This window comes from Theropithecus gelada, chromosome 14 (genome assembly GCF_003255815.1).
Source record: "Theropithecus gelada isolate Dixy chromosome 14, Tgel_1.0, whole genome shotgun sequence".
NCBI lineage: Eukaryota > Metazoa > Chordata > Mammalia > Primates > Cercopithecidae > Theropithecus > Theropithecus gelada.
In genome coordinates this window covers 939128-961156 of record NC_037682.1, presented here as the reverse complement: position 1 = coordinate 961156, position 22029 = coordinate 939128, and the positions used below count along the sequence as shown (strand labels likewise).

Here is a 22029-nt window from a genome sequence, read left to right as displayed (position 1 = left end):
AAAAAAAAAAAAAAAAAAAAAAAAAAAAGAAAACACAGGAACTGGCCGGGCGCGGCGGCTCACGCCTGTAATCCCAGCACTTTGGGAGGCCGAGGCGGGTGGATCACCTGAGATCACGAGATCCAGAACAACCTGGCTAACATGGTGAAACCCCGTCTCTACAAAAAATACAAAAAATGAGCCGGGCGTGGTGGCGGGCGCCTGTAATCCCAGATACTCAGGAGGCTGAGGCAGGAGAATTGCTTGAACCCAGAAGGTGGAGGTTGCAGTGAACCGAGATCGCACCACTGCACTCCAGCCTGTCCAGCCTGGGCGACACAGCAAAACTCTATCTCAAAAAAAAAAAAAAAAAGAAAAGAAAGAGAGAAAACACAGGAACTTCCACAATTAATTCCTAATTTACAAAAAATAAAAGAAAACACGGAAGAAATCTGCAGAAATTTGGTCAAGGGATGACTTCTAGTCACAGGATACCAAAACCTTAAACCATAAAAGAAAAACACATACAAATGGACATCATCAAAATTGATTTCCACTTATCAAACCACAGTGACGGAGGCCAGACTCAGTGACTCAGGACGCAGTGACTCAGTCCATCATCCCAGCGCTTTGGGAGGCAGGTGGATGACCTGAGGTCAGGTGTTGGGAACCAGCCTGGCCAACATGGTGAAAACAGGTGGATCACCTGAGGTCAGGCGTTGGAGACCAGCCTGGCCAACATGGTGAAACCCTATCTCTACCAAAAATACAAAAATTAGGCCGGGTGCGGTGGCTCACGCCTGTAATCCCACCACTTTGGGAGGCTGAGATGGGTGGATCACTTGAGGTCAGGAGTTCGAGACCAGCCTGGCCAACATGGTGAAACCCCGTCTCTACTAAAGATACAAAAAATTAGCTGGGCATGGTGGCGCGCGCCTGTAATCCCAGGTACTGGGGAGGCTGAGGCAGGAGAATCGCTTGAACCCTCGAGGCGGAGGTTGCAGTGAACCGAGATCGTGCCACTGCACTCCAGCCTAGGTGACAGGGTGAGACTCCACCTCGAAAAAAAAAAAAATTTAGCCAGGCGTGGTGATGCGTGCCTGTAGTCCCAGCTACTCGGGAAGCTGAGGCAGTAGAATGGTTTGAACCCCGGAGGCAGAGGTTTCAGTGAGCCCAGATCGCGCCATTGCACTCCAGCCTGGGGGACAGAGTGAGACTCCATCTTCAAAAAAAAAAAGACAGTGATGCATATGCATTGACAAGCCACAGACTGGGAGAAGAGCTGGCCAGTCCACACACCCAAGTCTCTCTATAGAGAACCCCCAGCCACCCGTAAGGACATGTCCTGTCCACTAGGGGCCCTGGGAAGATATGGCCACTAGGGAAGAAATGGCCACTAGGGGCCCTGGGGAAGATGCCACGTAGCCCAGTCGGAGCCTTCCTCTACACTGTTTTCCTTTTCTTTTCTTTTCTTTATTTGAGACGGGGTCTTGCTCTGTTGCCCAGGCTGGAGTGTAGTGGTATGATCACAGCTCACTGCAGCCTCGACCTCCTGGGCTTAACCAATCCTCCTGCCTCAGCCTCCCGAGGAGTTGGGATGACAGACATGTGACCACCAGGCTAATTTTTAATTTTTTTTTGTAGAGACTGGGTCTCGCTGCCCAGGATGGTCTTGAATTCCAAGCCTCAAGTGATCGCTCGTCCCGCCTCTGCCTCCCAAAGTGCTGAGATTACAGGCAGAAGCTGCTGTGCCTGGCCCCAGGGTTTTCTTAAAATAAGTTTAGGAACCAGAACACAGATGGCTATAAACTATATGACTTCATTTATAGGATATTCTCAAAAAGACAAAGCTGTGGTGATGAGGCCGGGTGCTGTGCTCACGCCTGTAATCCCAGCACTTTGGGAGGTGGAGGCGGGTGGATCACCAGGTCAGGAGTTCAAAACCAGTCTGACCAACATGGTGAAACCCCGTCTCCACTAAAATACGAGAATTAGCCGGGCACGGTGGCTTGTGCCTGTCATCCCAGCTACTCAGGAGGGTGAAGCAGGAGAATTGCTTGAACAATTCGGAGGTTTCGGTGAGCCGAGATCGCACCGCTGCCCTCCAGCCTGGGTGAAAGAGCGAGACTCCGTCTCAAACAAACAAAAGCTGTGGTGATGAAGGGCCGGCAATGTTGCCAGAGGTTAGGGGTGGCCACCAGTGTTGGGGATTCACAGGTTTGCAGTGACGGGCCGATGGGTCTGACTGTGGTGGTAACAGAACCACACCCCTCCATACACATGGCTTTTACTGTGTGATAATTTAGAAAAAAGCAAACCACGGACCCAGGCTCAGGTGGCCCCCACCTGGCTGGAGAGATTTCCCACCAGACTCTCACCCTCTCTCTGGGCCCCAGTGTCCTCATCAGGGAGGGGCAGGAAAACCCCACCCACCATTCGCTCCTCACTCTGTTGGCCCCTGGGCAGATGGGAAAGGCTCCTGCTGGCTGGGGGCCGGGCCAGGCCAGCTGGGGCCAAAGTCCAGGAGCCAGGCTGAGAGGCTCCAGGATCCTCCTCAAGAGGGCAGAGTCCTGTAGGCTTGGACCACAACCGGGAGCCCGGCTCGTACCCAGGCTTGGACCACAACCGGGAGCCCGGCTCGTACCCAGGCTTGGACCACAACCGGGAGCCCGGCTCGTACCCAGGCCTTTTCTTTTTCTGGTTTTTGTTTTTTTTTTTGAGACGGAGTCTTGCCCTGTCCCCCAGGCTGGAGTGCAGTTGCATGATCTCGGCTCACTGCAACCTCCACCTCCTGGGTTCTAGTTCCAGTGATTCTCCTGGCTCAGCCTCCCAAGTAGCTGGGACTACAGGCACCCGCCACCACGTCTGGCTAATTTTTGTGTTTTTAGTAGAGACGGGGTTTCACCATGTTGGTCAGGCTGGTCTCGAACTCCTGACATCAGGTGATCCACCCGCCTTGGCCTCCCAAAGTGCTGGGATTACAAGTATGACCCACCGTGCCCGGCCCCTTTTCTTTCTTTCTTTTTTTCTTTTTTGAGACGGAGTCTCGCTGTGTCACCCATGCTGGAGTGCAGTGGCATGATCTCGGCTCACTGCAACCTCCACCTCCCAGGTTCAAGCGATTCTCCTGCCTCAGCCTCCCGAGTAGCTGGGATTACAGGTGTGCACCATGATGCCTGGCTAATTTTGTATTTTCAGTAGAGATGGGGTTTTGCCATGTTGGCCAGGCTGGTCTCAAACTCTTAACCTCAGGTGATCCAGCCTCCCAAAGTGCTGGGATTACAGGCGTGAGCCACCGCGCCTGGCCTAAGACTTTGTTGCCCAGGCTGCTGGAGGGCTGCAGTGGGATCCTAGCTTGAACTCCTGGGCTCAAGCGATCCTCCTGCCTCAGCTTCCCAAGCAGCTGGACTACAAGCTCACGCTACCAGGCCTGGCTAGGAGGTGGGAGGATTGCTTGAGCCCAGGAGTTTGAGACCAGCCTGGGCAACATAGGGATCCTGTCTCCACAAAAAACAAAATAACTAGACAGACATGGTGGTGCCCGCCTGTAGGCCCAGCTACTGGGGAGGCTGAGGCAAGGGGGTCACGAGCCCGGGAGGCGGAGGCTGTAGAGAGCCAAGATCGCGCCACTGCACTCCAGCCTGGGCACCTGGGTGACAGAGCTAGACTCTGTCTCAAAACAAATGAGAGAGAGAGAGAGAGAGGAAGAAAGACACACAGACACACACACACCCAAAAAAAAAACATGTTTCCTGAGTTCTCTGTGTCAATGAAACTGACCTAGGAAAACAGAAAAGCCCTCAGGGCGGGCTGCTGGTCCTGCGGGCGCAGGCAGCCCAATCTGGGCCCTGAGAAGCAGCCTGGGTCTCCCTGCAGCCTCCATCAAGGGCGTCTTTGTTCTGCCTGCTCCCTCCCGATCCAGTTCCTTGTTTTGGGGCCAGGATGATCATTTCCTCCACGGGCTCTTCCCATCCACGGCTGTGCAGCAGCCACAGTGTTTCCCAGCACACCCTGGGCCGCCTCACCCCTCAGACCGCCAGTTTCCAGTACTGGAACCAGAGGGATGCTTTCCCCCACCCCATGGCTGAGCCCGGCACAGTGTGGGCAGTTCTGGCTCTGGCCTCCCCCAGCCCCTGCGGGTGTCGGAACATGGGCTGACCACTCTCCCTGGAGCTCTCTCTCTCTTTCTTTCGTTTGTTTTGAGACAGGGTCTAGCTCTGTCACCCAGGTGCCCAGGCTGCAGTGCAGTGGCGCGATTCTTGGCTCACTACAGCCTCAGCCTCCCCAGTAGATGGGCCTACAGGCGGGCACCACCATGCCCGTCTAATTTTTTTTGTGGAGACGGGAGCATGAGGACAGCCATGTCCTGGGGGTGCTCCCTGGGGGCAGGGCCTTACCTGGGGGCGGGGCCTTACCTGGACGTGGTACTGCGAGGTCTCGTGCATGATGATGTTGGAGTTGGAATACTTCTTCCTCTGCTCTGAACGGGGAGACACCAGTCACTCACCCCCACGGGCGGGACCCACAGCCCTCCGTCCAGTTGGGACTGGACCCACAAGGGAAGGTGGAGTCAAGCGGAGAGGGGGCTGCTCCGTGGACCTCTTGGCCACCAGGAAGGATGTGGGTGTGAAATCAGGACCTGCAGGAAGCCCCCTCCCTCCCTCCAGGGAAGCCCCCTTGGAGAAGGACGCAGCTCGGAGAAGGCGACGGGCTTGCTCAGAGTGGGGACTGGGGAGCCTGTGCCGGGGGGCTTCCTGTCCCAGAGGGTGAGGGGACAGGAGGGGGGTCGCAGCCATGCTTGTTCCCACTCTGAGAGCTGCCAGCTTCACCCTCCCTGCCCTCCCAGGGCTTCTCGCTTTCCAGACGAGGCACCTCGTCCAAAGTCACAAGGGAAGGGGGCGTCTAGCTAGGGAGAGGGTGGGGTCGTGTCTGGGGAAGGGCAGAGTGGGGGAAAGTGGGGGCTGGCCAGGCCCCTCTCCCGGAGCAGACAGCTGGCGGCTCATCCTGCCTGAACCCCCCTGTGATCAGGTTGCAGCAAGGAGTGCAGTGGAATCAATATTGATGCTCCCTGAATTATTAGTAAAGGCCTCTTCCCTTACAGCTGTGGGGGAGGGGATCCAGCAGCCAGGAGCTTTCAGAAGGTTGATGAGGGTCCAGAGGCCTCCCTGGGCACCCAGGGATCCCCTGGGCCAGGCCAGGCACAGCTGTGGGGCAGGGGCGGCTGTCCCTGGCCTGGACGCAGTGCCCATTTCTCCCCTGTGACGTCTAGCACGTTCTCAAACCTCACTCACCAAACAGGTCCTTGGGGCTCATCCTTGCCACACTGTCGGACCGGCCCAGGCTGCCACTGTAGGGGAGGGGCTGTGAGGGCAGGGCCAAACTGCACCCCTCCCTGGGGACTACTCGGAGGGTGAGGGTGGGGTATTCGGGATGGGCGGGAGGGCTCACTTGGTGGCACCCGGGCAGCAGCTCACAGCCCCGGACTGGCTCATGGTGTCCCGGGCGGCGGCCAGCAGGAGAAGGGCAGACCTCAGTGTGGCCCAGGTCTGAGGCCAGTGCCTGTCTCAAACCTGGGTGGACAGAGGGGCTGTGCTGACAGTTCCACCCCGCCTGGCTGGCGTCTCCCCTCCTTCCCTGGGCCAGAGCCCTGACTGGCCTGGCCTGGGTAGGGGTCTCGTGGCGGGCAGAACCCCTGCCCCACATCCCAGATGGCCCCACGTCCCAGTTGGCAGTCGTTCAGCCTCATCATGCCCCAGACCCTAGGTGCTCCACAGGGACCCCCAGAGGCTGCCTGGGAGGCTCTGATGAGGGTCCTGGGGGGAGAAGGCACTTTCCAAGCCGGGCAGCATTGAGTTCAAGGCCCTGGTGCTGGGGGGAGAGGGGACGGGGTGGGGAGGGGGAGGGGAACATGCTGGGGGTGTTGGGGGAGCGGGTGGGGAGAGGGGGTGGGAGTGTAGTGGGGGGGTGGGGAGGGGGATGGGAATGTGTGGTAGGGGGTGTGGAGGGGGGCAGGAATGTGTGATGGGGGTGGGGAGGGGGTGCGGTGGGGGTTGGGGGAGGGTGGGTGGGAGCTGCAGGATGGCAGGAGAGGTGAGGCTGGAGCTGGGGGTGGGGGTGGATCCTGAAGTCCAGAGGGAGCCCGGCTGTAGCTGCCACTCCTGCCCCACCCCAGGCCTGCACCCCAAGGGGCTCCTGCACATGCATGTGGACTTGCCACCCACACATGCCACCTCTGTCCAGGCCCCAGCAAAGAGGCCAGCTCTTGGTTCTTTTCTGGGCCTGGGAGGCCTGGCCAGGAACAGTCTGTGCGGGCAGGAAACCCTGGGGTTCCCGGGGTGTGGCGTTTCCTCACCCCGAGGGCAAGGATGTGGCCCCGCGGCCAGCACAGGACCCTTGGCAGCAGAGCCCAGGGGAGGGACTGGAGGGCGGGTGTGGTGGGGGCTGAGACCGGGAGCCAGTCCAGTGGCCCCAACACACAGTATCACTGCCCCTCCAACGAGGTAGGGCGGCTATGGGGTAGGCAGCTGGCGCCTCTGGCCTCCCCAGGGGCAGAATCCCCAGAGCCTGTCTCTGGGCTCCCAGCGCTGCCCTCTTCCCTGATGCATTTTGGGGAAACTAAGTCCCAGCTGCCAGGGCAGGCAGGTGGGTCTGATTTGGGCTGGACCCTGGGGCCTTCCCAGGGGGATGGGCAGAGCCTGATGGCCTTGAACCAGACTGACTTGCCCCAAGGGGACTATGCCCTGTGGGAACCTGGCTGTTCTGTGGCTCTGTGACCAGCTCCCCACAGGTCCACACCATCCGCCTCCTGCCAGGGCCACAGGGCCGTCCTCTGTGGCTTCAGAGTTTGGGTCTGCCAGGGTGGGGGTCACCAGCCAGCGTTGCTGGTATGGAGGGTCAAGGGAGTGGCCCGCAGCACCCGGGACTTTCTGGTTTCACCAGGTCTGGCCTAGAGGGAGGGTCTGGGGGGCCCGGGGGCACTGCCTCTGCCATGAGGGGCTGGGTGCACCAAGGGGGCGTGGCCACTTCCTCTGTCTCTCCGTGGAGAATGTCTGGAATGTTCTCGGGCTCAGTGGCAAGCCTGAGTGTTTGCTTAATGGGATTCCTGGCGGGGTTCACCAAGGGCGCCAGGCACGTGTGTCCAGGCACACACCTGGGCAAGACACCAATGCGCCCTCGCACCCAGGCCTGCAGGCACACAAACACAGAGGGCTGTGACACACGACCCCCCGGGGAAGGCCAGGTTCCCGTCCTTCATCCTTTGGTTGCCTGCAGGGTATGGGGGGGACCTCAGGCCCAGGCAGGGCCGGGCTGCAGTGGGGTGGGTCCAGGTGTGGTGTCTGGGTCTGAAGCACCTGGGTATGGGGCTGCCTCCTGACCCGTGGGAGCCCCGCCCCCCTGGGGAAGCTTCTTTGGCCCACTGGGGGTGGGGTCCAAGCCCTGGAGGCCCAGGCTGCACTTTGTACTGTGGTCATTTTCCCGGTGTGAAGTGGGGCAGAGCGGGGTGCCTTGTCAAGTCAGGCTGTGGAGGGGAGGAGGTCCCAGCGGGGCAAGAGGGTAGAGAGACAGGCTCCAAGTTCAAATTCCAGCTCCACATGCTGAGTGACCTTGGGTAGGGGTCAGCTGAGTCATGGGGGCTCCAGGCTGCCCTCATGGGAGCCGGGTGGGGCTCTGGAATGGGGGTGCCCCTCAGGCCCTGGCCGTGTCCTGGTTTGGAAGCTACGTCTTGAAGGAGAAAGGGATAAGCTGGGGAAGCTGAGGGTAGGGAAGGAGACCCAAGCAGGCAGAGGAGGCCCCGTGGGAGCGCTGTGCCAACAAGGCCTGGGTGCTAAGCAGGCCCAGGAGAGGCTGGGACCAAGGAGGGGCAGCAAGGGGAGGAGGGGCCGCGAGGGGAGGGGCCGTCACCAGCTGGGCCTGCCTCCCCGGGACTGGGCACGGGGTGGGTGGGGACAAAGGTCCAGGCATGCCCGGCCCTGCCTCCCCCTCCCCTGCCACCAGGGACACCCCACAGCAAGGGGCAACGCCAGGCAGCTGGACCCAGGGACCAGGAATCTAGGATGGCCAAAGTTCGCCTGCCCACAGGCTCCTGCCAGCCCACCCTACTGCCTCACCTGGCAGGGCCTCTGCAGCCCCCGTCCCAGCCTCCCCTCCCCCCTGAAACTCCCACCCCCGACCCTGACCTGGAGACTGACCCAGCTGGTGCTTCCCAGGCCACTGGCTTCCTTCTGGGCTCCGACACCCAGGAAGTGCCTCTTGGCTCCGGCCCACAGGGAGTGGGCGTGCGGTGCTCACCTCGGGAAGGTCCTGCGGCCCACAGAAGCGGGAGAAGCCTCCGTACCACCTGCGCTCTCCGGACGCAGGGATTGCCCCCACCAAGCCCCAGAGCTGGGAAGGGGCAGGACGGGGCGGGTGAGTCACCCATCGCTGGCTTAAAAATATCCTTGCTCGCCAGCCGCCGCCCAGGACCGAAGTGGGCAGGCCGGGCTGCAGAAGGACCCGTCCAGGAGAGGCGGGGGCCCGGCCAGGACCCCAGCCCCCTGCCCCGCGTCCCCGGCCCAGCCGCCCTCCAAGTGCTCCGCGCCCTGCGACGCCACGCCTGGCCCAGTGTCCGGAACCAGAAGCCCCGCGTCCCATCACCACTGGGGAAACTGAGGCCTGGGCGGGCGCGCTCCCCCGCGTCCGCAGCGCTCACCTGCTCCCGGCGCCCCGCGCTCGGCCTGTCCCCTCGGCGCTCACCCGTGCGTCCGTCTGTTCGCGCCTCGGCCGCGGTACCCGGTCTCCCGCGGGCGGCTGGGACGCTCGGCGGGGCCGGGCCGGGGCGGGGCTGGGAGAGGAGAAACCTGAGCGACAGGTTGCGGAGTCACCAGAGAGCGAGCGGGCGGGCGCGCGGGGGAGGAGGGCGTGGGATGGAGACGCCCCCGCCGGTCTCTGGGACCCAGCTCCGCCCCGCCCCCGCCCCTGCCCCGCCTGGGCTCTAGCCCCAGCCCTCTCCGCCCTCCCCAACACCCACCTGGGGGGCCCCTCTGCAGGCCTTGCCCCTGGAGCTGGGGCGCTGGGGAGAGGCAGGGCGCAGGGCCGCCTCCGCGGGATGAGCAGGACGAGGCCTCGAGCTCTTCTTTGGACAGGGCCTAGCTGCGCCCCAGCAGGCCGGGGGGGCACGGGGGGGACGCTGCCAATGGGACTTCGGGGGCAGCGCTGGCGTGATGCTGGGAGGGCTCCAGCCCTAGGGAGGTCAGAGCCTTGGCCGAGCCAGGTACGCCCCTCAGGTGCGCCAGGCGTGGGGCAGAGTCGCTTTCCTTAGCGGGCCCGCCCCAGGTCTGGGGAAGCTGGGGTAGAGGCTTCGGTGAGTGGGTGGGTGTCAGGCAGGACCCAACCATGCCGCAGACCCAGGCTTGGGGCCCTGAGCTCCTGGAGTGGGATGGGGCTTCCCTTCCCTACAGTGCAGGGGCTCCTCCAAAGCCCCTTTTCTGCCCAGCCTGGGCACTGAGAGATTGGGTGTCGGGGGCGGTGGGGACACCCGAGGCCCTCTCAGGATGCCTCTCCTTGCACTGCCCCGTGGCCAGGCCCAGGCCCTACCCTCTGCCCACCACAGGGGGACTGTCTGGTTCTGTTCTCATCTACCTGGCTCCCAGGATGGCCCTTCTGCCCAGCTGCTCTGACCGCTCAGAACAGGCCAGGGTGCAGCGGACACAGCGGGTAGCACCGGCTGCCACAGCAGTAAACTGGACAAGGAGGAAGTGAAGGGGCACAAGGCACCCCAGGCGCATGCAGGGACCCAAGGCTCCGGCTGCCGTCCTGGGTAGGGGTGGGAATGAGGGGGTGGGAATGAGTGTGGCCAAGAGTCTGGGTCCCCGGGCCCCGGTCCCAGAGGGGCAGGGCTATCGTGTTTACCCTGCTCTGGCCAGAGCACTTCCTGGGGAGGTGCCACAGGTGAGCTCGGCGGAGGGGTGGCAGGAAGTGGCCCTCCTCCTTCGGGCCCAGTGCCTTCCCCTTAGCCCGGGCAAGGCCTGGCTTCCTGGTTTACGGCCTTTGCAGTTTGATCCTGCAGTTTGCATGCCAAGATCCTGCTCCATGCATGAGCTTGCCCTGACCCAGAGCTCAGGGGTCACACACGCCAACCCCACGGTGCACCCTTGCCCTCACCCTTCCTGGAGGCAGAGCTGGGAGTGGCCAAGTGGGAAACAGGCGCTGGAGGGCACAGGTGAGGTGGGGGCGTCCCTCTCCACTCCTGAATGGGTGCCTGTCAACACGATTGTGAGTGCAGAGCCTGCCCTCAGGAGACGGTACAGGCTGGCCTCTCAGGCCCCGTCCACTCCCGGCCACCTGGAGCCATGTGTTCCCTGTGGAGCAGGTGACCACTGCCTGTGTGCCCACTGAGACTGGAGGTGTCAGGATCCATTAACCATGAAGGCAACAGGTCTCCAGCCTTGGGGAGGAGGCCCTTCCCTGGTCTGCATGGTTCATGGGCTGAGTCCTTCAGATGGCAGGCATGCCCAGCCGGTCCTCTGCCAGTGCAGGCGCTGGTGAGGGAGGGGGCCCAAGGCGCTCAGGCGCTGGCGTGTGTGGTTCTGCTGCAAGGGCGCAGGGGTGGGAAGCGGGTCCTGAGGGCTGTCCTGCAGGTCAGCCTGCAGGTCCTCACCGTGGCCTCTGGGGGCGATAGACAGGTCAAAGCAAGTCCGCCCAGGACAACCCGGTGCTCCTATTGCTTCCACGAAGACAGGCAGGAAAGTCTGTCTGGGTGCCATAGCCACCCCAGCTGAGGGAGCCCCAGTGGAGGCCCAGGACAGTCCCACAGCCTCCTGCCCTCAGGAATCCACCGAACGGAAGGCGCCCAGCAGCCAGGGCCCGAGGGCGAGGCCAGCCAGGAATTGACCAGCTGGCAAGCAGGGTGTGCTCTCTTGAAGGGTGGGAGAACCGGCAATGGGGTGGGGGAGGTGGCCATAATTAGGAGAATTCAAGGAGACATACACATCTCTTTTATTTACAAAATGCGGTGAAGAGAAAATATCTAGGTATTAGGATGTGATTATTCCAAACATAGAGAACACACAATAGAACCAAATGAAGGGAAAGCTACTATAACAGCTTAGATACGCTTTTTTTTTTTTTTTTTTTTGAGACGGAGTCTCGCTCTGTCTCCCAGGCTGGAGTGCAGTGGCCGGATCTCGCTCACTACAAGCTCCGCCTCCTGGGTTCACGCCATTCTCCGGTGTCGGCCTCCCAAGGAGCTGGGATTACAGGCTTTAGCCACCGCGCCCGGCTTTTTTTTTTTTTTTGAGACGGAGTCTCGCTCTGTCGCCCAGGCTGGAGTGCAGTGGCCGGATCTCGGCTCACTGCAAGCTCCGCTTCCCGGGTTCACGCCATTCTCCCGCCTCAGCCTCCCAAGTAGCTGGGACTACAGGCGTCCGCCACCGCGCCCGGCTAATTTTTTGTATTTTTAGTAGAGACGGGGTTTCACCATGGTCTCGATCTCCTGACCTTGTGATCCGCCCGCCTCGGCCTCCCAAAGTGCTGGGATTACAGGCGTGAGCCACCGCGCCCGGCTAGATACTTTTTAAGGAGAACTTACAGTAAATCTGGGAATGGGAAAAAAATCACAGAGCTAGAATTTGTTTAGCACTCAGTGCACAAGGCAAAAGTTGCTAAAACTGGAGTGGACGGAGGCTCAGAATGTGGGCCCTGCAGCTGCTCTCTCTCCTGCAGTTCCATCCCCAGCCTCAGCCCTGACCTCTCCTCCGAAGCCCCTAAAGGGAGGAGTGTGGCTGAGATGGAAATTCTCAAGCACCAGAGCTGTTGGCTTGTTTGCATTTATTGCTTTAGGAACCCAGAGTGCACTCTTGCCCCCGGGGCCTGCCTGCCTGTGAGGCAGAGCTGGGGGCACTCAAAGCACAAGGCCTACCCCATCCTGCTTCTCCAGCCGGACTTGGAAACACAGGTGGGGCCTGGCCACGGAGTAAATTGGGCTCTCAGAGCACAAATTAGGACCATCAGGGAACTAGGGGGTGATGGGGGAGGCGGTGAGACGAGGCCTCTGTTCTGAAGGGCTCTGTCCTCCCTCTCAGCCCTGGGGGCCCATGGGGGTCCATGGAGGCCTGGCTGCTGAAGCCAGACCCCACTGACAGGGCTGAGTGTGCGCTCCTGGGACTCACCTTGAAGGCAGTTCTGTGTGGTCCCTAACCCTCCCTGCAGCTGTTCCCAACACCAGGGCCTCCAGCAGTTTGTTCTGCTCTGGCTCCTGCTCCCACCCCTGCCAGGACAGATGGAGCCGTCCGAAACCATCCATGGCCAGTTGCTAGGAAAAGTGCCCTTCCTGTCCAGGAATGGGGAGGTGACAGCTGGGGGACTGGTCGGGCCCAGGAGGAGGGCCCCAGTGTGGGGTGTTCTGGGTGCCCACAGCTACCTGGTGAAGGCTGCAATGGCAACCACCTGCAGGACGGCCTCCAGGCCGTGAAGGGCCAGGAGTGTGGCACTGAGGGCCCAGTCTGCCCACAACACCAGGGTCTGCCAAAGCAGGAAGTAGGCAGAGAGGAGGGCGGTGCCGGCCGTGAGGGCCAGGCTGGCGGCCAGCGGCCTCTCAGCCTCTGTCAGGTTGCCCCTGGTACCTGGAGAACAGAGCAAAAGGGGGAGTGAAGGTGGTGCAGGGTGATCCCCAGAGCCCACTGCCCGCAGGTACCTGGCAGGCTGCTGGGACCAGAGCAGATCCTTGCCCTACGTTCCTCGGGGGCCTGGGGAATTCCAGGGAAATAGCCCCCATGGCCACCCAGAACTCAGGAGAGCCACAGAGCGTGTGCAGCACGGGCGTGAGCCCCTCCTGGGGCAAGTGCCCCTGCAAAACCAGTGTGATCTGTCTCTGGGTCTTCTGGGTCGGCTGTGTGGGCGAGGGTGAATTTGGTTTCTAAAATGATTCAACTGCATCTGCCACCTTTTCCTAATTCCAAGTGGAACTGAAGGGATTTTTTTGAAAAATTCCCAAAATATTTTTCTCTGGTCCAAGGCCAGTTCTGGAAAATTTCATGGATACGTATTAAAAACAAAACTGCATATTTAGCAAACAAATGAGTCAGGCACTAGCTGAGCCCAGGTGCCTGGAGACCCTGCAGTGTGCGGCACGCTTGGGGAGGGTCCCGGTTGGCCTAGCAACCCCCAGCAGGGCCAGACCACACCCTGTCCCCACCACCTTGGGGCAGGCCCAAGCCCCTGAAGATCCGGCCAAGAACCGGGCCTCCGTGCAGCAGTGGCGCTTGCACCCTCCCAGCAGTGCCCACTCTGGGGGGCAAGCTGTAGAGGCTCCAGGACCATCTGTAAGTGCAGACAAGACACTGATGGCCGGGCACCCCTCAGTGGAATGGGCAACTGACAGAACTCGCCTCCATCCTCCTAGTGTGTCTGAGGCCTGGTAACAAGAGGAACGGTGGGGACCACCCTTCTCTGCAGCCTCGGTTCCTCACTGGACATCGAGCATCAGGGGTATATCTGTGTGTCAACAAGAGGGGTCCAAGATTCCAGCCTGGCAGGCGCAAAGTGCCCTGGAAGTGCCCACTGCGTTCCCCACGGCAGGGCAATGTTTCACAAACACATGTGTTTAGGTGCACGTGTTATGACCATGAGCACGCAGAGGGCTGGAAGCCTGCACCCCACTGGCCACAGAAGTGAGCTCTGGGGAGGGCAAATTTCCATGTTTTACTTCTGCACCCCTTGAATCTTGTACAAGAATATATCCTTGAACAAACTGTGTGGTTAAAAAAAGGGGAGTGAGGTCAGGCACTTTGGAAGGCCAACGTGGGCAGACTGCTTGAGCCCAGGAGTTCAAGACCAGCCAGGGCAACACAGTGAAACCTTGTCTCCAGCCGGGCGCGGTGGCTCACACCTGTAATCCCAGCACTTTGGGAGGCTGAGGCGGGCAGACCACAAGGTCAGGAGATCGACACCATCCTGGCTAACACGGTGAAACCCTGTCTCTACTAAACATACAAAAAATTAGCTGGGAGTGGTGGCGGGCGCCTGTAGTCCCAGCTACTCGGGAGGCTGAGGCGGGAGACCTCTGTGAACCTGGGAGGTAGAGCTTGCAGTGAGCCGAGTTCACGTCACTGCACTCCAGCCTGGGCGACAGAGTGAGACTCCATCTCAAAAAAAAAATCAGCCAGGCGTGGTGGCGGGCGCCTGTAGTCCCAGCTACTTGGGAAGAGGGGGAGGGCTGAGGCAGGGGGATTGCTCGAGCCCAGGAGGTCAAGGATGCAGTGAGCTGTGATTGCACCACTGCACTCCAGCCTGGGCAACTGAGTGAGACCTCTCAAAAAAAGTAGGTCACTTGAAGGGGTTGCAGACTTGGGGATCCCTAGAGCTGGACTCGGGACGCTGGGGGCTCCCACCCCTCTAGACTCTGCTGCCTTTTGGGACCTGGCAGAGCTCTCCAGGGCTCTCTCCTCAGACAGCCGAGGCTGAGGGGAAGGGGTGCTGGTGAATATTCCAGAGCTCCGGATGTGGTGGTGGGCTGGGCTTCTGATCTCAGTGCCATTACCCAGTGACTTCTACAAGACACACTTCCAAACACAGACTCTCCCAACGATGCCCCCAGCGTTGTTTGTCTCTGGGACAAAACTTCTCGATTAATACTTAATGACACTGTAAGGTGAGCTTGCAAAGCAACTGGGTAAGCAGTTTGGATAAAAAACGTCTCCGAGAACCATACTGTAAAATAATTACTATTGAAAGGCTGTGGTAACAGAGAGCAACTCTTAGGACAGGTTCTTCACGGTGTTAACGTGCACTCACCCAGGTATAACCGCAATGCTTCCAGAATCCCCATCAGAAACAGCAGAGCAAGATCGAGGACCAGGTAGTGGTGAGGACAGCTGAACACCTGACCTGGAGAGCAGAGGTGCAGACGGAACACAAGTTACCTGGCGCAGCAGCAGGAGCCGCCTCAGCTTGCCTTTTCCTTTTCCTTCTTTTTTTTTTTTTTTTTTGAGACAGGGTCTTGCTCTGTCACCCAGGATGGAGTGCAATGGCGCAATCTCAGCTCACTGCAACCTCCGCCTCATGGGTTCAAGCAATCCTCTCACCTCAGCCTACTGAGTAGCTGGGACTACAGGCGCCCACCACCAAGCCCGGCTACTTTTTGTGTTTTTAGTAGAGATGGGGTTTCCCCATGTTGGCCAGGTTTGTTTCGAACTCCCGACCTCAAGTGATCCGCCCGCCTCGGCCTCCCAAAGTGTTGGGATTCCAGGCGTGAGCTGCCGCGCCCAGCCTGACTTACTTTTATACGTGATCATCAGGAGCGTGGCGAGGAAATACAGGGCGTAGTACGTTCCACTGAGATAAAACAGCATTTGAAGGGGAACTGAAGAGAGCTGGTGAGTGGTTAAGAATCCTCAAGCTCAATGGACCTGGGAGCAGCCTCCTAGGTGGCTGAACAAGAGGGGCTGGTTCTGTCATCTGTTTGGTGGCCACAGACACCACGGAACCATGGGGTCCTGACAACGGCTCACTGCCCGTCTGAGGCTTCTACCACTCTGCTGGCTGCCAATGGGGTCCCATGAGCTGGCAAGGCCTTTGTGGGGACCCCACCCCCCCACCTTCCACGCCAGAACAATGCAGTCTGTGCACCGCAGCTTCTGTCCTCAGTGACTGTGGACTGGTCAGGGGACGCCTCCACACGCTGGCACTCCCAGTGATGTCACCCTGACTCTGGCCCCAGTTATGAGTTAGAGAGAAAAAATAACTTCGTCATTTTCTTTTTTTTTTTGAGATAAGAGTCTTGCTGTGTTGCCCAGACTGGAGTGCAGTGGCACAATCTTGGCCCACTGCAACCTCCGCCTCCTGGGTTCAAGTGATTCTTCTGCCTCAGCCTCCTGAGTAGCTGGGACTACAGGCGTGCACCACCACACCCAGCTAATTTTTTGTATTTTTAGTAGGGACAGGATTTCACCACGTTGGCCAGGCTGGTCTCAAACTCCTGGCCTCAAGTGATCTGCCCGCTTCAGCCTTCCAAAGTGTTGGGATTACAGGCATGAGCCACTGCGCTCTTCAGAGGAAATATATTTCTGTTTGGGGGGACTTAAGTATCTACTAGCCATTTCCTGAGCTGTGTACATTTCCTATTTGTTTATGCCAATGAGTCTATGGGGCCAGGCACAGTGACTCACGCCTGTGATGCCAGAGCTTCAGGAGGCCGAGGCTGCAGTGAGCTGTGATTGCCACACTCCAGCCAGGGTGAGAGCAAGGCTCCGTCCTTAAAATAAAATAAACAAACAAAAATAAAATAAAATGAATCTAGGGACATTCAAAGTGAGGGATTTCCATCTTCCTGCCACTACTGGCCGAGACAGAGGCAGGTGGCCATCCTCTTTGGAGCCGGGCAGTCTGGTGTGCTTAGCCACTTTGTGCAGGGCTGAGCAGGCAGGGGATGGAGCCAACACAACTGATCCAAGGAAGTTACATCAACTCTCTAAATCTGTCAAGCAACACCCCCCTCTCCAAAGTGGAATTACTAGACAGAACTTAAGGAAAACGTGGGGTGAGGCCGAGTGCTCTCTGCGTGGCAGCAATTCGGGCCTCTGGGTGCTGTCCTGGAGGGGCACGCAGCAGGATACCACTGTGGAGGAGCCTCTCCCTGAAAGAGAAAGGGGCTGTGAGCAAGTCCCGACAGCCACCAGGAGGCTTTCCTGGGGCTCGCTCCACACTGATAGGAACCACCCCTGCTTTATTCTCTTTTGATCTCATATTTGTAGAAAGCAGTAAACATATACCATGTGCCTGCCCCTAGGTATCTCCCGTGCCTCTCTAGCCATCCTTCAACGAGGCTAGGAGCCTCTGCCTTTCAGAACCTGAGGCTGGAGGCAGCGAGTACGGGAGGAACCATGGTGGGAAGTGAATCCTCCACTTCACCCTGGGCCAGACCCACCTGGCCCTCAGGGAAAGCAGCACCCTGAGCCTGCCCAAACAGCAGCTCTCCTCGTTGTCTGTGGCTTCTCTGTATTTGCCACACATATATGACTGACGAAAACCTTTTCGGTCGGGCGCAGTGGCTCACGTCTGTAATCCCAGCACTTTGGGAGGCCGAGGCGGGCGGATCATGAGGTCAGGAGATCGAGACCATCCTGGCTAACACGGTGAAACCCCGTCTCTACTAAAAATACAAAAAATTAGCTGGGCGTGGCAGCGGGCACCTGCAGTCCCAGCTACTCGGGAGGCTGAGGCAGGAGAATGGCGTGGACCCAGGAGGCGGAGCTTGCAGTGAGCCAAGATCGAGCCACTGCACTCCAGCCTGGGCGACTGAGCGAGACTCCGTCTCAAAAAAAAAAAAAAAAAAGAGGCCGGGCGCGGTGGCTCAAGCCTGTAATCCCAGCACTTTGGGAGGCCGAGACGGGCAGATCACGAGGTCAGGAGATCGAGACCAGCCTGGCTAACACGGTGAAACCCCGTCTCTACTAAAAAATACACAAAACTAGCCAGGCGAGGTGGCGGGCGCCTGTAGTCCCAGCTACTTGGGAGGCTGAGGCAGGAGAATGGCATGAACCCGGGAGGCGGAGCTTGCAGTGAGCCAAGATCGCGCCACTGCACTCCAGCCTGGGCGACAGAGCGAGACTCCGTCTCAAAAAAAAAAAAAAAGAAAAGAAAACCTTTTCTGACTTAGGTTGTAACAAATCTTTTTTCATAAATTTTAAGAGACATTTGCTTTCCTTTGGAATTTTATCCCCAAACATCCCTCCAAAAATAAGAATTTTCAAAACTAGCAATGCAGCAGTCCAATCTTTTTATCATGCAACCTCCTGGGCCTTCTCCCACCCCCACCTGAGAGATGACAGGAAGCTGGAGGAGTGAGTGGAGCCTCTTTCCGCATTTTCGATTCTGAGGTTTTGCATCTGAAGACTCCCCTGACTCATCCTGGATCCACGGTGACCTGGGTCGGACTAATTGTCTGAAAAGGGCTCACGCTAGTTGCACATGTGATATGTGCACGTCTCTACATGTGTAAATACATCAATATAGATCTAGAATTGGGCGGAAACCTCTCATAAAAGGAGGCTCAAGCTGCACCGCTGGGCGGCAGGCAGGACAGCAACCTGAACACAGCCTCTCTGTTCCATTTCCACTTCAACGCCAGGGAGGGCAGGACAGAAACCTGGCGTTAGTGAGATTTTGTGGCTGATCCCACAGCTTCTTGAGCAGATCTGGGGCCTTCTGTGCCAGAGTTTGTGGAATCTCACATGGGCAAGAGTCTTGAGCCGGTAAATACAGGACATCGGCATCAGAGACTCAGAACAGGGCTCCTGGAAGAGGCGCCACAGGCTGGAAGCAGGAAGCCAAGTGCACGGCAAACCACGTTGCATCGTGTTACCGGCAGACCACTCTTTAAACCCGATCTGTTCTTTTCCAGGCCCTAGCTAAACCAGGCTACCTAAATACCTGTCATTATCTGTGATGATTTCGCATTAATTGGGGTTTTTGTCCCTTCTGTTCCTTTTCTTAGAGGTTGGCTTCTTAAACACTTCCAATGTGTCTGCTAGTTGCTCACTGCTACAGATTGAAGTTGTGGCGTTTGGGGGAAAACTGTATAAAAGTCTTAAGTGATGTAACATTTAAATAATTAATATGAAGGGCAGCTATAACCAGCTGTTATAGGGCGGATGTTCTAACAATTCTAGACCTGCAGGAGCTCATTCTGACTGAACGTCGCCCTGGCTTTCAGGACATTTTTGGTCAGTGACTTACTCTAATCACAATGTGGCTATGAATAGCTGTGTCAGGCGAAGTTAAACATGGAAGTAAAAGAGAACAAATGTTTTCCCTGATGTAACGGACAAGGTGTGTTAAGAGATCTTGTTCTGGTATACACTTAATTTTTTTAGAGACAGGGTTTTGCTCTATTGCCCAGGCTGGAGTGCAGTGGCGTGATCACAGCTCATTGCAGCCTCAGCCTCCCACACAGCTGTGACCACAGGCTCCCTGGGGTAATTTTTTTTTTTTTTTTTTAAGACAGAGTTTCGCTCATTGCCCAGGCTGGAGTACAATGGTGCGATCTTGTCCCACCGCAACCTCTGCCCCCACAGGTTCGAGTGATTTCTCCTGCCTCAGACTCTCATGTAGCTGGGATTACAGGCATGCACCATCACACCAGGCTAATTTTGTATTTTTAGTAGAGACGGGGTTTCTCCATGTTGGTCAGGCTGGTCTCGAACCCTCGACCTCAGGTGATCTGCCCTCCTTGGCCTCCCGAAGTGCTGGGATTACAGGCGTGAGCCACTGCGCCCGGCCTTCCCCGGGGTAATTTTTAATTTTTTTTTTGTAGAAGGGGGTTTCGCACTGTCGCCCAGGCTGGAGTGCAGCGGTGTGATCACGGCTCACTGCAGTCTCAACCTCTTGAGCTCAAGTGATGCACCAGCTTCAGTCTCCCACGTAGCTGGGACCACAGGCTCCCCGGGCTAATTTTTAATTTTTTTTTTTGTAGAGGGGGGTCTCGCTCTGTCGCTCAGGCTGGGGTGCAGTGGCGCCATCACGACTCACTGTAGTCTCGACCTCCTGGGTTCAACTGATCAGCCAGCCTCAGCCTCCAGAGTAGCTTGGTCCACAGGGGTGCGCCACCACGACCGGCTGATGTTTACAATTTTTCTGTAGAGAGGGTGTCTTGCTATGTTGCCCAGGCTGGTCTCAAATGATCCTGCAGCCTCGGCTTCCCAAAGTGCCAGGCTTATAGGCGTGAGCCACTGCGCTCAACCTAAACTTAATTTTTAACCTAATGAAAATACACAAACAAACCTGATTACTAGAGGCTGCCCTGCCTATGGAATAGCCATTCGTTATTCCGTTAAAACAAAGCACCTGATTTCCAGAGAACGCGCTCGAAGGTGTGGCACTTCAGCGCCCGCGTTTGAGCGCTCTGGCTGCACCCACAGACAGCAGAAGGCGGCCCCTCTGCAGCACGGCCGATTTACTGCTTTGGTCTGTCCCTTCCTCCTCTCGGAGGCGAGTCTCTCACGCAGGACGCCTGAGGCACGGGCACCCGCGGTTTCTTTGGCGAAAGTTCCAAGGCTACCGAAACCCCGCGCCCATCCCGCCCACGTGTCTTCACAAAAGCCACGCGCGGGACAAGAGCTGTCGGGGACCGGGTCCCCGAGAGCCGCTCCAAAGCCGCTCCGCATCCACCCTGCCCGGGCCCAGGCGCCCGCGCGCGGGGGAGCTCCTCGGGGCGCAGGACGCCCGCCACCCAGGCCAGGCCGCGCTTCTCGATGGGGTGACGGAGCCGTCTCGCTCACGTAGAGACGCTGGCACAGCCCCGTGAGCGCACCGAAAACGGAAACGGGATTGTCACCACAGGGAAACGCCGTGCCCGCCGCTGCTAGCCCGGAAGCCCCCACCCGCCCGAACTCACCTCGCCGCGCGGCCGCCATCTTACCCGCCCCGCCCGCCGGTCCGTCGCGATCCCGGCAGCCTCTCGGCCCGCGCCGCTCGCGCTCCTTCGGCCATTTTCGCGTCTCCTGACGAAGGGGCCCGACCGGAGCGGACGTCCGAGCCACGGCCGTAGTCCGTCCGGCACCGCTCGGGCACTTTCGGAAGGGAGGAGGCGGAGAACCGAGGTTCGGGAGCATTCGGGTTCGGGGACATTCGGCTCGTCTCGGCTCGGCCTCGGGCTGACTCGGCTCCCGCCGGCAGGGGGAACGGGCGAAACCCGCGGCACTAAGCTCTGTCTCTGAGAGGCAGAATTGCGCCGGGCGCCGGCGAAAATCTGCCTAGAGCCGTCCAGCCCTGTCGGCCGGGGACAACAGCCGTCTCAGCCTGTTAGGCAGTGAGGAGAACCGGGGCTCAGTCTCTCGGAAGCCCTCGTGCGGACTCGGACCTATTCGGACTGACTCGGCTTCCCACTTCGGGGAGCTTCGACCCTCCTCGGTTCAGGACTCGGTCTCGGCTCGGCGGCTTCGTGCAGGTTCGGCTCTTATTCGGGCAGCCTCGGTTCGCCTCGGTTCCGCTCCACGGGCAGACTCGGCTCGGCTCTGCTCGGCGGCTGGCTGCCTTTTCGGTCCCTGTTCGGGCGGCGGCTTCGGGCGGCCTCGGCCCAGCTCGGGCGTCCTCTTCGGGCCCCGCTTCGGGCTCCGCGACCGGCGCTTCGGGCGGCCCCGGACGGCGCCTTCGGGGAGGCTCGGCGGAGTCCGGATGGAGGACTCGGACTCGGCGGCAAAGCAGCTGGGCCTGGCTGAGGCGGCGGCGGTGGCGGCCGCGGCCGCTGTGGCGGCGGCGGCCGCGGCCGCGGCGGGAGGCGAGGCGGAGGAGCCGGTGCTGAGCAGGGACGAGGACTCGGAGGAGGACGCAGACTCGGAGGCGGAGCGGGAGACTCCGCGGGTCACGGCAGTGGCGGTGATGGCGGCGGAGCCCGGGCACATGGACATGGGTGCCGAGGCCCTGCCCGGCCCCGACGAGACCGCCGCTGCCGCAGCCTTCGCAGGCAAGTGCGCCCGCCGGCCTCTCGCCTCGTCCGGTTCCAGCGCGCCTACCCCGCACACCTGCCCCGCACAACTGCCCCACGTGACCAGCCCGCCACACCTGCCCCTCACACCTGCTCCACGTGACCAGCCCGCCCCGCACAACTACCTCTCACACCTGCCCCACATGACCACACTGCCCCACCAGCCCATCCCACCTGCCCCACATACCTGCTGCAGGTGACCAGCCTGCCCCACCTGCCACAGACACCTGCCCCACACACCTCTTCCACTCAGCCTGCCCCACCCGCCCCTCACACCTGCCCCACGTGATCAGCCTGCCCCACCTGCCCCGCACACCTGCCCCACATACCTGCCCCAGGTTACCAGCCTGCCCCACCTGCCCCGCACACCTGCCCCACACACCTGCCCCTGGTGACCCACCCAGCCTCACCTGGCCTGCCCTGCACACACCTGCCCTCACCTCCCCTTTTCTTTGTGGCAGCCCTGCCTCCTACTGGTCCCCCTGTGCAGCCCTGCCCCTGCCCTGCCTTCATCTATCCTGGCTCCCCCTACCCACCTGTCCTGGAGAAGCCCGGGGGTGGATGGGCACCTGTGGTCACCAGGAACCCCCACG

The 22029-nt window shown here is 59.5% G+C and overlaps 3 protein-coding genes across 3 annotated transcripts in view; 1 reads left to right on the top strand and 2 right to left on the bottom strand.

Moving 5' to 3' along the window:
- The window catches only part of EPS8L2 (EPS8 like 2), a 23828-nt gene extending 15083 nt beyond the window's left edge, over nucleotides 1–8745 (bottom strand). The window contains exons 1-5 of the mRNA XM_025355967.1: nucleotides 8669–8745; nucleotides 8169–8361; nucleotides 5428–5549; nucleotides 5271–5326; nucleotides 4395–4459 (exon numbers count right to left, since the gene is read on the bottom strand). Of these exons, the coding sequence (XP_025211752.1) occupies nucleotides 4395–4459; nucleotides 5271–5326; nucleotides 5428–5471 (165 nt within the window). The 5' untranslated portion in view covers nucleotides 5472–5549; nucleotides 8169–8361; nucleotides 8669–8745. The remainder of the gene's footprint in view (nucleotides 1–4394; nucleotides 4460–5270; nucleotides 5327–5427; nucleotides 5550–8168; nucleotides 8362–8668) is intronic.
- A 2748-nt stretch (nucleotides 8746–11493) lies between these two features.
- On the bottom strand, nucleotides 11494–20564 carry TMEM80 (transmembrane protein 80). The gene is given in 7 exon segments (XM_025355968.1): nucleotides 11494–12578; nucleotides 14749–14841; nucleotides 15233–15326; nucleotides 16569–16588; nucleotides 20348–20420; nucleotides 20422–20471; nucleotides 20474–20564. Coding segments are annotated over 7 exon segments (627 nt in total). The 3' UTR covers nucleotides 11494–12372.
- The window catches only part of DEAF1 (DEAF1, transcription factor), a 37192-nt gene continuing 34907 nt past the window's right edge, over nucleotides 19745–22029 (top strand). The window contains exon 1 of the mRNA XM_025358476.1: nucleotides 19745–21415. Coding sequence (XP_025214261.1) covers nucleotides 21127–21415 — 289 coding nt within the window. The 5' untranslated portion in view covers nucleotides 19745–21126. The remainder of the gene's footprint in view (nucleotides 21416–22029) is intronic.